Source organism: Ananas comosus, linkage group 2, assembly GCF_001540865.1.
Source record: "Ananas comosus cultivar F153 linkage group 2, ASM154086v1, whole genome shotgun sequence".
NCBI lineage: Eukaryota > Viridiplantae > Streptophyta > Magnoliopsida > Poales > Bromeliaceae > Ananas > Ananas comosus.
Window position 1 is genome coordinate 3,911,589 of NC_033622.1, and position 14,681 is coordinate 3,926,269.

The window sequence follows — 14,681 nt, forward strand, 5'->3', positions numbered from 1 at the left end:
GGGCATTCTCTAGCTACTAACACCGACGATTTCGTGAAGTATCACAGCGCCTTCAACCCATTTTCAGCAAGTCCATATCTTAGCCGATACTTTGCGTCCTCCGAGACCACTAGAGGAGAGGGATTGTAACACCCTATACTTTTAAACTTCGTTTTTGACTCCTATTCTTTCGAAACTTGGATCTTTTTGTAAATATTATGAGTATGGGGCCTTGGCGGCATATTGTTTATTTAATCCCTAATCTAATTAAGTTCTTTTTCCTTTCTTTTCATTCCGGATGAACCCCCTACCCGATCGATCCCTCTTTTTTCCCTCTTCTGTATGACTCCCTCTCTCTCTCCTTCTTCACCGTGCCGTACGCCTCTGCTGCTCCGCACGTGCGCGCGCGACGCCATCTGATCGTCGCCATCATTCGTAGCCGCCTCATCCGCAATCCTCTTTGGCCGTTATTTTATTTTTTGGTTCGCTATCGACGGCATCCTACCGTCATCTTCACTATTTTCGAGAAGGTTTTTCTCTTTCCCTCATTTTACCTCTATATCGAATCTTGTGATCATCCAACCTCTTTGTTCATTGTTTTATTATTATTTTGACTACTCGCCTCATGATGATTGAAATTTGAAACCATTAAAATTCGATTTTGTTATATCTAATCTTCGTCGTTTGAACAGTTTAATTTCATAGCTTGTATCCTCTGTATGATCTTTTTGCATAAAACTTCACTTATTATATACACTTATTGGAATGTCCGCTATATGTCCGACAAAATGCCTAAGAGAAGGCATGTGTCGTTTTGTTTCTAATTTTTGATCCCATTTGATTGTAAATTGTAAAATTTATTTTATATATGTGATAAACCTTCTGTTTGAGCGTTGAAATCTTCATTTATTATTTAAATTTTCGTTCATGTTATATTCTTGGAAGGATTAAATTCTTCAAAAACTCCTTAATCCCTTTGATCGCTAATTGAGTTTCATCGAATTTAATGTTCTAAATCCCTTTGTGGTCCATCCTGACCTAATTGCATACCTTTATATCCTCCTCGTAAGTTCATCTTGGTTAGCTTATAGAGAATCACATGTCTCTATTTTAGGTTCCGACGACTGAATTTTCGGCGCATTTTCGACTGGATAATTTTCTATCTTTGAAGCTGTGTTAAGGTAAGCAACCAGACACCCTGAAGCAGGGGAAAAGTTTAGAAATCAAAAACCTCAAGTTGAAAGTGAAATCTTATCAATCTGAAACTTTCTATTGCAACTATATGCTTTGTCACGGCGAGACTTAAACACAGATGCGTAAAAATAATTTATGAATAATGTAAAGCATAAACGGCGCAATAAAACCCCAGATAAAAGATTGAATTTAAAATAGAGAACGAGATGGAAAGTTGTACCATCAAAATCCGCAGTCGGAATTAGAAATCGCAAGCGCTGAACGAAAGTCGTCAAATTCTTAAAGATTACTCCAACGCCCTTTTCTGCCGGAGTACCATCATGCATCGGTCGAAGGCGCGATCTCCAAGAGGTTGATGTTACGGCCGAGGTGAGCGTACAGTCGAAAGATGAGAACGACGGCTAGGGCAAACGAGGTCTGTCTTTCTCTCTTTTTTTTTTTTTTACGTCTTATTTTTTTTAATGACGTTTTTTTTTTTTGTTTTTTTTGTTGAAGACGTACGACCTAGAAAATTAGGGAATAAGAACCTTAATGGACCGCATTTTCGCGGGTTTGAAACCCGTTAACAAAACGATCCAATAAGCTTTCTTTTTTTTTTTGTTTCTTGCTCAAACAACGTCAGAATTTCGCAAACAGATTGTCGATTCGAAGAGAAATAAAAAACGAATAGAATAAGGGACTCACTCCCTACGGACTCACTCCGGTCGACGCGAAATCGCGAAGGAAAACATCAGAGAACCTTTCTCGAAAAAGTGGAATTTCATAATAATTAATGTCTGTCTCATACAGATGGTCGGGGTCAATTTATAGAATTTTCTACTAACAACTTGAAACAAACTAGATAACCGGTCTTATCTAAAATACCAATATTCAAGCAAATCTAAAAATCTAAAACATAAAATAATATCTCAATAACTAGAATATCTAAACCTATCCTCATGCAAATCCGGCTCGAACTCAAGTCGCACTCAATGTCTGAATCATGGTGCGATATCGTCATCAAGCCAGATATTGGGTCTTCGACGACGGCGACGGGTATAAGTCTGAAATGGGGCCCGGTCCGCATCACACCCGTTAATTTTTCGTAAGATAATTTAGGAAAATATTCCTATTGTATGAAAATCTTATTTTGTAGATTTTAAAATTAAGGATTAAGCATATTATTAAATATTTCTGTAAATTGAACTTCAACTGTAATTGACAAGTTCGTTTAGCAAAAAGAATTTTTGAAACCTGATAATTTGTTCTGTAAATTAGTGACTGGATACATTTTGAATTATTATGTCTCTTGGTATTCTGCTATGCAATATTGGCCATGTCGACATGTATTTTGTTATAGAAGCGAGGTTCGTCTTTGTATTGCGCCTTCGGGTGCCTGCGCCTATTCGCGCCTCTATTTTGTTTGCGCCTACGGATGCTTTTGTTTTGTACATGCAGTTTCGGGTGCCTCTGTTCTGTTTGCACCTTCGGGTGCTTCTGCTTTGTTTGCACCTTTGGGTGCCTCTGGATCTCGCCAACGGATCATATGATATAGTTAGTTGCCGGAGACTTAATATTTATTTCGTTATTTGCTTAAAGAAAAATGCTTTGTAAAGTTATAGTTTCAGTTTGATCTGAATTTTAAGTTTTGATAAATTCTTGTTTTCGAAACCTTGCAAATTAAAAAAACCAGTCGCTTAAATTAATTTGTGTATTTAATTATTTGTATACTTAATCCGACTAATGTGGTGTATGGTTGCTTACTCAGGTACTGAGACCGATTCGCAGGGCGGGGCTGGGAGCGAGTGAACGTTAGATGTAGCTAGATTTGATTCTAGCCTCTTTCGTCTTGTTTTTATTGCATTTAGATATAAATTTTGAACTCCGTAGATAATCATTGTTTATCTATTTCTACCTTGTTAATTCATCGTACCCATTTTTTTTGTTATTTAAAGCGCTAGTTAGACTAAATTTTGTTTGCATTGCATTATAAACTTTAGTTCTGCTTATATGATATTTTTCTTTTGATTCTAGTTGAAATTAAATTGTTAGCCTCATCTTTCGACTATTTGGATTTAATAGAATTTTTTTTTGGATCATCTTTTGTATATTATTTGTCTGATTCTGTAGCCTTGCATATTTACTAATTTAGTAGATATGCGGCGTCTGTTATGCCTCCGGTTTGGGGCGTGACAGGGATACACACTTTTGGTATAACTATACATTACAAATTTAAGTGGTCGAGATCGAGGGAGGAAGGTTCGAGGCTAGGGTTACAGTTCGACTCACTCGACGTTGACGATGAAAGCAAGGGCGGTGCGTCTACGGGGCTTGAGGTTGGATTGGATGTAGTAGGTGAGTTCGTTGTCGAGGACGCCATATGCCGTTCTCACGGGCTTTTTGAGCAACGCCTCTTAAAAAATAGAAACTAATGAGGGGGAAGTCGAAGCAGCAACATTGCAGAGAAGGAATTAATGAGATGGGAAGCCGAAGAGACATACGTTATGAAAAAGAAATTAATAAAACGGGAAGCCGAACAGACAGACGGGAAGCCGAACAGGCAGACGTTACAGGGAAGGAATTAATGAGACGGAAAGCCGAAGAGACAGACGTTACAGGAAAACAATGATTGGAGAGTAGAAATGTTGGAGTGAAAAGGAGAGGTGAAGGAGGAATTGCCATGTGGCAAAGTCCAAGAGAAATAATGTATAGGCATAGATATATATAACTTTAATTGATTAATTTAAACGGTTATGCTGTAACAGGCAATACGAGAAAATATTTTATTTTCTTACTGTAATAACATAATAATTTGCAACAAAACAAGACCAAGAAGAAAAAGAATGTTCTGGAGCTTAAAAATAGAAACTATAATTTTGCTTCGATAACAGCTACTCGCTACAATGTGCAGAGTATCTGCACTAGTAATTAATTACATTATGATGCAACTTTAGTTATGCAATTTTTAAATTTTTGACTTCATGCTCCCCTTAGTTTTTTTTAAAGAACTAATCAATTATAAAAATGACCTGTGATGTATATGTCGTAATCAAGAGTTGAGCTAGGTTACTTTTAAAAGTATTACTACTCACTCCTAATTTTCTGGTACTTTTATATATAATAGCGTCATCACCTGATTGTAAACCTTAGGAATTCATAAGGCTAAAATGTTAATAGTAAGTACATAGCAAATACTTCTAAAATTATTCTAACTTACGTTGCTACTTTCATAATTTGGAATGGTCACATCATCAGTCCCCAATCGTTACCTCTTTTTTTTTTTTTTTTTTTTTTTTACTCCTCCATCTTAAAATTTATTTACTAATGCAGGGCTCGCGTTTTGCGGCAGATAAATAATATTTCGGTGAATGAAGATATATAATTATTAAAATTTTAAGATCGAAAAGTTATAACTAAGAGAAAAAAATTTATAAAATAGCCTCATGTACATTATAAAAAATAATATTTTTATTAATATTTTCTTAACTTTTAGAATTTGAAGAGTTAAATTATTGTAAAAACTTTATTTAAAAGTTCAATCAAATTAAATTTTTGGTAGATATACTAAATAACTTTTTTAACCTGGGAGGTTAAAATTGGAGGATTTATTTTAAATTGATGAAAATAAGAAGATGTCTTTATTTTGTTAAAATTAATTAGAGAAAGAAAAAATAATACATGCATCTGATATATATATAAACATCCCGTACACCGTAATTTATATTGAATGACAGTTGATTCAATATCAAAATTTAATTAAATATATATGATCCACAAAATCTAATAATTCAACTTGTATTTAATAAATTGGATTTTAAAAATCTCTATTAAAGGGCTTTAGGTATGTGATGCCTGTACAATTATAAACCAAGTGTAGAGAATGCTTAATAACATGCAATAATAATTCCAAGAAAGAAAGAGAATAAGTCTTTATTTGCGCCGGCGTATACTAACATTCTGTGTATCATATTTAATAGTTAGTATTGTAAAATAAAATACAATATAATATTTAAATAATTTAGTGTATAACATAGATTTGTCTTTAATGTGTATTTTTGAATCAATTTACCGTGTATTCAAATTTTTATTGGGATATTTTGGCAAGTTGATGATTAGTTGATTGCCTAATTGGCAAGATAGCCAGTCAGTTTTTTCAGATGCGACCCAAATGTATTGGGGATTTATAAATTCTACAGATAGAGATTTTAAATCTCCATTCGTTCCCTCCCCCCCATTTGCCTCCTCCCCACTCAAGAACTTGTTCTCCCGTCGTCCACCTCACGCACGACGTCCCTCCCGATGGACCGCATCAGCGCGCTCGATGACAAGGTCCTCGGCCGCATCGTCTCCCTCCTCCCCCTGAAGGAAATGCTCCGCACCTCCGTCCTCTCCCGCCGCTGGCGCCGCGTCTGGACCGCCGCCCGCGCCTTCGACTTCACCGGAGCTGAAGTCGATTGCTTCGATGTGGACGTCTACATCTCCAGAATCGACAGCTACCTGGACCAGCTGTCTGCCTCGTCCTCCTGCACGGACATACACTTTATCTTCTTCCCCGGCATCCAAGACCCTCAAGCCGCCGACCGCTGGATCCGCTTCGCCACCGACCACAACGTCGCCACCCTCGTATTTGACCTCCGGATCGGCCGCCCCGTCCGCCTCTCCTTCTCCAGCTTTCAGTTATGCCGCAGCCTCACCACCCTCGAAATCTGCGGCTACATCATGCCCCGGCTCGCCGCGTACCCCTTGGGCCCTGCCTTCCCCTCTCTCCGCTCCCTCTCCCTCTACGACGTCACCATCGCCGATCCGCGGACGTTTTTCGCACAGTGCCCGGTGATCGAGCGCCTCACCGTGGAGTTCCCCGACGATGACCGCGATCATCTCCTCCCCGCCTCGGCCCTCCGCTCCTGCCCCCTCCTCTCCACCATCAGCCTCACCGACTGCACCGTCCCCCGCGAACCCCCCTCCGCCGGCCCTCCCGCCTTCCCCTCCCTCCGCGCCGCCAGACTCGAAAACGTCCGCGTCGCCGCTCCCCAGTCACTGCTCGACTCGTGCCCCGTCATCGCGGAGCTCACCATCCAGAGCCCTCCGGAAGGTTTCGCCTTCCGCCTCGACCGCCGCCACACCGTCTCCACCCTCCGGATCATCGGTCGGAACTTCCCCCGCCTCTCCCTCCCCTCCCTCTCCCCCTCCCTCCGCACGCTCGCCCTCTGCGATCTCAAAATCACCAACCCGCCGGCGCTCATCCAGGCATTCCAGGGGCTCGAGGTCCTCCTCCTCAAAAGAGTCCGGATCGAGCCCGGAGCCGATTCGGGAATCCAGGTTCGGGCGCCGAGGATGAGGCACCTCATGGTGCAGGATTCCAAGGGCCTCGGCCTCGTCGCTGTCACCGACACTCCCCAGCTCTGCCGCCTCTTCTGCTGGGGCGACATCCGCCATCTGAGAGTGTTCAGATGCGCCGTCCCGAAGCTGGAGGAGGCCTTTCTGCATTGCATGGTCAAGAATCCTTATGGCGGAAAATACTACCTGTGGAAGAACTTGATGCAGCCGCTCTCCCACGTTAGGCTGTTGTCTGCCAACTGGTGGTTCATTTGTGAGGTATGGTTTCGACAATTTATAGCAATCCTTCTGTTTATTGTTGGCCGAAATTCTCTTTCCAAGAATTACTCCATTGGTTGCCCTTCTTTTGCTTGAGATCTTGTTGTTGTCCTCTTGGTTTTAGTCTGCCGTATTTTGCGTAGAGATGCTGCAAATACATGTACCTTGTTGCAAAAGATGACCACGCGGAACTTTTGCTGTTTGTAGATTGTAATATTATAATATTATAATTTCTCCTGCTGAAGTCATTCTTTTCACCTGTGTATAACACTCTAGAAATGAAATCGAGCGACTCGGGTGGAAAGCATGTAACAAGCTTCTCGGAAAGTGGTGAAAATATCCTAGATCCTAAACTCGGTGACATTTTAAGATTCTGTGGGTTGGGGGGCTTTGGTGGTTCTAAATAAAACACAAAGAATCAGTGGAGCCCCCTTACACCCTCCTGTCCTGAGTTGTTCTTAAACAGTCTAGTCGAACTAAAGGGATAGAGTTTTAATTTAAATAACCTTTACAGTCTCTGAATCTTTTCTTGCCACATTAAAGTTGAACCCCATTGTTGGTCAATTAACTATCTGGACAAAGATGTGACATCAACATCCTTGATATAGATCCAGGGCTTTAAAACCCGCTGATTTCTTTGCCGTTCTTGAACAATCCCTTCAGATGATATGTGGATAACAGGGCCCTGGTAGTTGTAATTACTCTTTCATTCTTTGCTAGTTTCTATTGCCAATAGCTATGTCCAGATATTTGGCTGGCTATATTAGTTGTTAATTATTATCTAGTAATGCCAACTCAGTCATGATCGGATAATCTTACTACGTAGTTGAAGTTGTAGCATTGCTAATGCTACCATAAGTTTCCATTATTTGCTTAAATGTCATTGATGTTTATCTAGTATTCCTCCGAAGGTCCCTATAAATGCTGTTAATGATTTTCACTTATGTTTCAACAAGTACGTTGTTCAACTTTTAGATTACGATCCAATTCACTTACCCCAGGAGAATGGTGACTCATTAGTAGCCATTATGGAGGAAATCTTTTCGGTTATTCCTAAAGTATCGACCTTTGCTATTTTTCACAAGCTTGATTGGTTTTATTGTACTTCTTTTTCACCTAATATAGCACCACATATGCAACACCTGAATCCCTCATGCATTCTTTTTGTTTTTTTAACGCAAAATGTTGAATCATTTGCATTTCACTGGGGATTTATTCACATTGTTTCTGCTTCTTATTATTGTATAGCTTCTACATTGGAATGCACAAGCTTAGTCGAGATTTTATGACGAAGTTTTAGTTCTGTACCAGTATATTGTTTTACATGAATATTCACACAGAGACATTGAACATAGGTGCTTCTTGCTCCAATTTGTCGTGTTGTGAAGATGGTTAGAGTAAGGTAGCTGTGTAGTATTAGTTGATAGCACTTAGCAGAGAATGTGATGCACCAGCAAAGAATAGTGGCGTTGTTGGGGTTGAAGGTGTGATCAGGAATGATTTTTTTTTTTTTTTAAAGAAAAGCATGTTTAAGGTTCTGCTATGCCAGAGAGAGATTTTACAAGAAGAGCAAAATCAGCATTCTATTAAGAGGCAGCATTTCGTGCCTTGACGTGCATCATGGATATTTTCATATCTACTCCAAACAGGTTATGCTGTGCCAGATTACACAAGCTTGGTGAGTAGCTGAACCAAACAGAACCTGAAAATAGGGTGTGATGAGACTAAATTTGGGAGAAAGTCCAAGCTGAGATGAAGCTGAAAATGCATTAGGATAATAGCATTGGAGAGCGGAGCCAATACTGCTGGGCCTTGTTAGCAGAGCTAACTACTAAATATAGACTCCAGTGTGAATGACAGGATATTGAACTAATACAAGGAGCACCTGGATTTTGAACGAAAAGGACACAATTAAGCTACAGATGTGACTTTCAATTCTTCCTTCTACCTCCGATTATTGTCGTTGTCGTTCTTTTCTGCATGAATGGCAGAAAGATTTTCATGGTGCAAGTGCTAACTTTACGTGCTACAAAATGTGGCACTACTTTGTTGTTAATTCCAAATGACTGCATAGATATATTTCTGACACTACGCATAAAAGCAATTTGCTATATATGTTCTTTCGCCTTATTATGATGCTTTCTCCTGAAAGTTTATGCAAGGGTGTCCTGTTGGGAGTGAGAAGCTGATATTTGACAAACTCAAAGAGTTCCATTGGTGGCCTGTGTTCAAGAAATATGCAGTAGACCCATTTGGGCAGTGGTACACCAAAAGGCTATCGCCCATCGTTGTTTTGTCACTTCTTCATTTCCTTGAGTGTTGCCCGAACGTACAGCACCTATGCGTTCTTGTATGCTCTTCAATTGCCTCCGCATCATGTTGCTTCTCGCGTTTGGTTTCTTTAATATAACTTTCCGCCTTTCAAATGTTCAGAGCACGTATGCTATACCGGAGAGCCCACCTCCAGTAGTCCCCTCAGCAGAAGAAAATGTAGATGAATTTTTTATCAAGATGGAGAATGATTTTGATTTAAACCAAATCGAAGGTTTGCGGATCGTGCAAAGAGTATCGGATATTGGCCAAAGCTCACTGCCTCAACTAAAGAAATTCACGGTGTATCAATTCTCCGGAGGGCCGGGAGATATGTGCCTGCTGCAGTTTGTGGGGTTGAGGTGTCGTGATCTACAGCACATACGTCTGCATTGTGTGAAAGGTTCAAGAGGGGCGACGCCCAGTATACAGAGCTCTGTCCGCCGTTACTTCTCTACATGCTCTCCGCATGCCATCCTTCAGTTCTCGGAATGTTCTTCTGTTAAAACATGCCCAAGGCATGCAGAGTTACTTATGTGAGGGTTTTATGATTGAACCATTGTGGTTCATTTTAGCTGCTGCTGTGACACTGAGATGGGGCGCTTCTGTCACTTTCTTTCAACTTGATATCTCGAATGTATAAAACACATGTACTGTCTGTTTCAGAAACTTGGAAGGAGTGGGAGCAATAACTCAGCAAATTGAACTGCTGATTTCATACGAAAGAAAACTGTACATTTCATCTTGTTCTTTGACCTCTTTAAGGTCACTTAATCTTTTGACAAATCAAAGCAAAAACCACGGTCTAAATTCGGCATAATCTCATCTCACAAAGCCTATAAAGATAATATGGCATGTCACTGCATTTTTTATACACAATTGGTTTGAGATAATTCATCCATAATTTTGCATATATATCGATTGAAATCTAGGTGCCTCATGTGACATACCTTTCAACCAATTAATTAGCAGATAATGCATCCACAATCTCTTTTCTCCACCTTTTGTTCATCTTCAATCTGACCATGGTCACCATATTCTCTGATTTCTAGTGAAATTTGTAAGTAGCTTATGATTTTTTAGCTGCCAGGAACACTTTTTTAATTATTCAATAAAGTATGAATACTAACAAAAGAAATTATTGAAAGCTATGAGTTACCTATTAATCAATTAGGTACTTCAATTTTTCTTCGATTAGTCCTTGCAAAATGAATTGTTCTCATGTTTTTAACATTTGTTACCGTGGAATGATAGAAGTATTAGGATTTTCATAAATGTGGCCCAATTAATCATATTCAGATTTAGATTTACCGCTGATAGAGTTTAATCCTTATAGATATAGAATTTCTTGATATGTTATATCCTATCTCTTTTCCATCAATTTAAAATAAATATAAACATAATTAGACTCGATCTGAACTCTATATAAAGGGATATTGGTCATGTCACCTTCTCACGTGCATTTTGGTGAAGAATTATTATCTATGTTCCACGCCATACGGGAGAGTGCATGAGAGAGAAGGAGAAACTAAATTATTTGAGTTCGGTTACTGATGTTTAGATTATAGCCAAACTTTTCGCTTCCACAGATTGATCAAGAATTTCTTCTCTATAGCGCTCTTTGAGTTATTTTATTTTGTTTATGATCTTGAATTTTAGTCTGTATTTAATTTTATTATTATTTTACATACGGATATAAATCCATCAATTAGTATTAGAGACAAGAAGGATAAATTATATATTATATGCTTTATCTAATTGGATTGAATTTTGATAATTATTTATTTTCTTAAAAAAAGTTATTTTTTCTGGAAACATTGCACAAGTAAAAAGCTTTGGTAATAGCAGCGTTGTTTTGTTGTGGATCATGTATTGGGAGATTCATGTGTGTTTCGAGCGCACAGCGAATTCGGGCATGTTGCAGTCCGAAAGCTAATTAATTAGCGTTGCGTTTCGGGCGCGCGTAGGATTCGTGCAAGTCTGGAAACCAATTAATTAGTGTCGACGATTCGGAGAAGGTTGTAGTCTCGAAAGCTAATTAGTTCGTGCTCTCAATTCTATGTTGAAATTCACTTTTCAATTTAATTTTTAATTCCTGGAGACCCAACCTGGTAGCTCATATTGAGTTATTATAATTGTGCCGAATCCATAAAGATCTGTCTATGTCCTTTACATGTTGAATCCAGTTTAATCCGGTTTGCTGGCAATGTAGTATGACAATTATAATTGTTAATTATTCTTTTAATTTTTTTAATCATCTAAATTCAATCCATGAAGAGCCATTATGCTTAATGATGAAGTGTTGTGAACATAGAGAATCCGTTCATATAAGAATTTAATCTTGCATATAAATTAATTTATGTTTGTGGTCAAATAAGAATATATAAAGTTTGAATTGCAATTGCGATATTATGCTTTAAATTATTGAATCTATACTCTTATTTTGACCGGACATAATATGAAAATTAAATGATCATAATTATTTTTTAGATTATTTAATGTTTGGCGCTAAGTTGAATTAATTTGTTATCTCGATTGGTTAGGTGAAAGTCAAAGCGGCCTTAACTAAAAGAAATAATAACTTAATTTACTTTAAAGAAGCGTTTCTTGATAATTTTTATGTTAATCGTACGACACTGAGTTAGATTAATTTATTATTTTAATTGTTTGGATGCAAGCCAAAGCGGCTCTAATAAGAAGAAAAAGGTGAATTAATCACTTTAAAGAAGCGCATGCAAAAAAAATTTGTATCATGATATTATATTTAGTCTGTTCCCAAACAAGATCTGGACGTGAAGGTAAAGGTGGATGGTGTAGGATGATAATTTTTTTGTAGCTCGTTTGGAGAAATGTGATTGGCGTTTTTCACATGAAAAGGTCCTTCCTATTCAGTATCTTAGAATGGTGGGGATTCGTTAAGAAATGGTGTGGCTGGATCCGACTTTATGTTTGTTACGCCAAGATAGCAGTTTTGGTTAATGGTGACACGACCAGGTAGATCAAGACTAAGAGAGGAGTAAGGCAGGGAGATCCTCTTTCTCCTTACCTCTTCCTTGTGGTGGCCAAATGTCTAGCTAGGATGACGGAGAAGGCAATCAGAAATAACCTTCTTAAAGGCCTTGGGCCTTTCGTCGTGAGCAAATTTACCCTCATTCAATTTGCGGATGATACTTTTTTCTTCTGCGAGACTAAAAAAAGATACATGAGAAACCTTAAGTTTCTGTAGCTCCTTTTTGAATGGGCCTCCAATCTCAAGGTCAACAAGGAGAAGACGGAACTTTATTATGCTCGGTTGATATATAAAAAAGCAATGAGACTTGCGAACATTCTAGTGTGTAGAGTCAAGAGCCTTCCAACCAAATACCTAGGCGTACCTCTCTCCAACAGCTCCTTGTAAAAGGAGGACTGGAGAGGAGTAATTGAGAGAGTGCATAGAAAAGTTGATGGTTGACAGGCCATGCTCCTATCTAAAGGCGGCAGACTAACTTCTATGAATGCCGTTTTAACTAACCTACGTATTCATTTCTTATCTATATTCAAGGTGCCCTAATGGGTGATACAGTGCATTGAGTCTCTTCGAAGGGATTTCTTCTGGAACAGACGAACAAATCCTATCGGTAGGGGTGCCTAATAGGATGAAAAATGTCTACAGGAGCAAGAAAGAATGAGGGCTTGGTATTTTGGACCTACAAACAATGAACCAAGCTCTTCTTACCAAATGGTAGTGGAAGTTCCTTATAGCACCGGAGCTTCAATGGAACAAAACCGTTTAGAGCTTTATACTACAAAAGAAGGAGACCACTTAATGAGGGAAGGTCTTTTAAACATTATTCACTTTGATGGAAGGGATCGTATGTCACAGTGATATCTTCAAATGGAGAGTGTCTTACAAGCTAGGGGGCAAAAGAACTATTGTTTTTTGATATTACAGATTGTGCGGCGAAGTAGCACTGTAGTCATTATTCCCTGACGTGTATGAAAGAGTAGTGCAGAAAAATTTGAAAATTAGCCAGTGCTTGATGAACAATGGATGGAGCTGAAGAAAGATACTAAGAGGCAACATAGTTAGAAGCAGCGACAACTTAAGTATGTTAGCCCTTAGGGAAAGGGTTTCTAGCTTCAAATTAGAACAGAGACCAGATAATGTGATTTGGCAATAAAGCACTGATGGAAGATTGGTGAAATCAACTTATTCAGCACTGAGCAATGGGAGAATGAGGGATGCCCGCACAGGTACGTTATGGAGACTCGAAATACCCCTGAAAGTTAAAGTGTTTACCTGGCTCCTCCAAGAGAAAAGGACTCCAAAGAGAGGTTGGACGGGAAACACATTATCCGTACTCTGCAGGGTCGAAGAGGAAACAATGGACCATTTATTCATGCAATACGTATTTAGTAGATTTCTGATTGTGATGAATTTGGAGGGGATTCAGTTGAGGGATTTAGAGGATGATGTGAGATTTGTCTGGGAGAGGTGGATGGTAAGGAACAGTGTAATGCCGACTTGAATTAGATTGATAGGTCTGCCTACTTACTGGTGGTTAATCTGGAACGTAAGGAAAGTGTTATTTTTAGAATGGCTAAGCTGACCTATTTTTGGTGGTTGACAAGATCAAGCGATTGGTGTTCGAGCGGGAGGAATTTTTGTCATCTAATCGTCATCTGTCTTAAATTTTTTTCCACTTTATTGTTTATTTACGTTTTGACTGAGATCTATTACCTCACCCTTGTTCCTTAATTCATTCCTTTAATGAATGAAGCAGGTAGTATGCTACCTTTTTCTCAAAAAAGAAAAAACTTGAGGTTGTCATCACCTGCATAAAGTTTAAATTAATCTTTGATAAAGAAATTACATATTTATGCTCGTAACTTTGCTCTCAAAAGAGGGGTTATAATGTCATATAAAGCATATGCACAAATAATGAGAAATACGTATGCTCATTATTTTTCTTTCAAAGGAGGTATTGTAATGTCATATAAAGTGTATTTTTCTAACTTTGGTGTGATAATATTTGAATGTGGTATTTTATTAAGGGAAACTTCAAAAACCCCCCTTGTGGTTTCGTAGTTTCTCACTTTGCCCCCCTGTGGTTTAAAGTGTATCAATTTGCCCCCTTGTAGTTTCATTTTTATCTTTTCAGTAGCTTTTTCATTAATATTTTATTAAATTATATACAAAAAAAACTTCAGATACCCATCTAGATTTATCAAATATTCACTGTAGTACCCTTTAATTTTAACCTTATCACTGATTTAAGAAAAAAAAAATAATGAAATTGATAAGAAAAAAGAAAAAAAGAAACCACAGGGGGGCAAATTAATACATTTTAAACCACAGGGGGGGAAAGTGAGAAACTACGAAACCACAGGGAGGGATTTTGAAGTTTTCCTTTTTATTAATAATAAAATATGCATTTATTTTATTTTTTAGCTATGACTTCATCCATTATTTTTACTGGTGATTCTATTCCTATGCTTAATGGTTCTAATTATTCGGATGGAAAGAACAGATCATGCTTACATTAGAGTGTATGGATCTCGATTTGGCTTTAAGATAAAAGTATGCCAACCCAAACAGTATTTTCAGAAAAGTGGGAGCGTTCTAATCGGCTTAGTTTAATGCT

The 14,681-nt window shown here is 38.4% G+C and overlaps 1 protein-coding gene and 1 long non-coding RNA gene across 6 annotated transcripts; both read left to right on the forward strand.

Annotated features, from left to right (window-relative positions):
* LOC109725933 lies at positions 260-3,192 on the forward strand. The gene is made up of 3 exons (XR_002220384.1): positions 260-509; positions 1,094-1,588; positions 2,921-3,192. It is a non-coding gene; the product is annotated as an uncharacterized LOC109725933 (long non-coding RNA).
* LOC109726522 (F-box/LRR-repeat protein 13-like) lies at positions 5,339-9,853 on the forward strand. 5 transcript variants are annotated; one of them, XM_020256143.1, is made up of 2 exons: positions 5,339-6,747; positions 9,181-9,853. In XM_020256143.1, exons 1-2 carry the CDS (start codon positions 5,452-5,454, stop codon positions 9,595-9,597), a joined length of 1,713 nt encoding a protein of 570 aa, XP_020111732.1. In that variant the 5' UTR covers positions 5,339-5,451; the 3' UTR covers positions 9,598-9,853. The 5 variants fall into 5 exon arrangements, with proteins under 5 accessions (XP_020111732.1, XP_020111759.1, XP_020111741.1 ...); XM_020256170.1 differs by having other exon boundaries at positions 7,996-9,318; XM_020256152.1 differs by having other exon boundaries at positions 8,103-9,318.

Excerpts from the sequence above, each read along its gene's own strand:
- LOC109726522 (XM_020256143.1), top strand. The coding sequence starts at position 5,452 with ATGGACCGCATCAGCGCGCTCGATGACAAGGTCCTCGGCCGCATCGTC. Across the intron at positions 6,748-9,180 it reads ACTGGTGGTTCATTTGTGAG|AGCACGTATGCTATACCGGA; the intron begins GTATGGTTTCGA and ends TCAAATGTTCAG.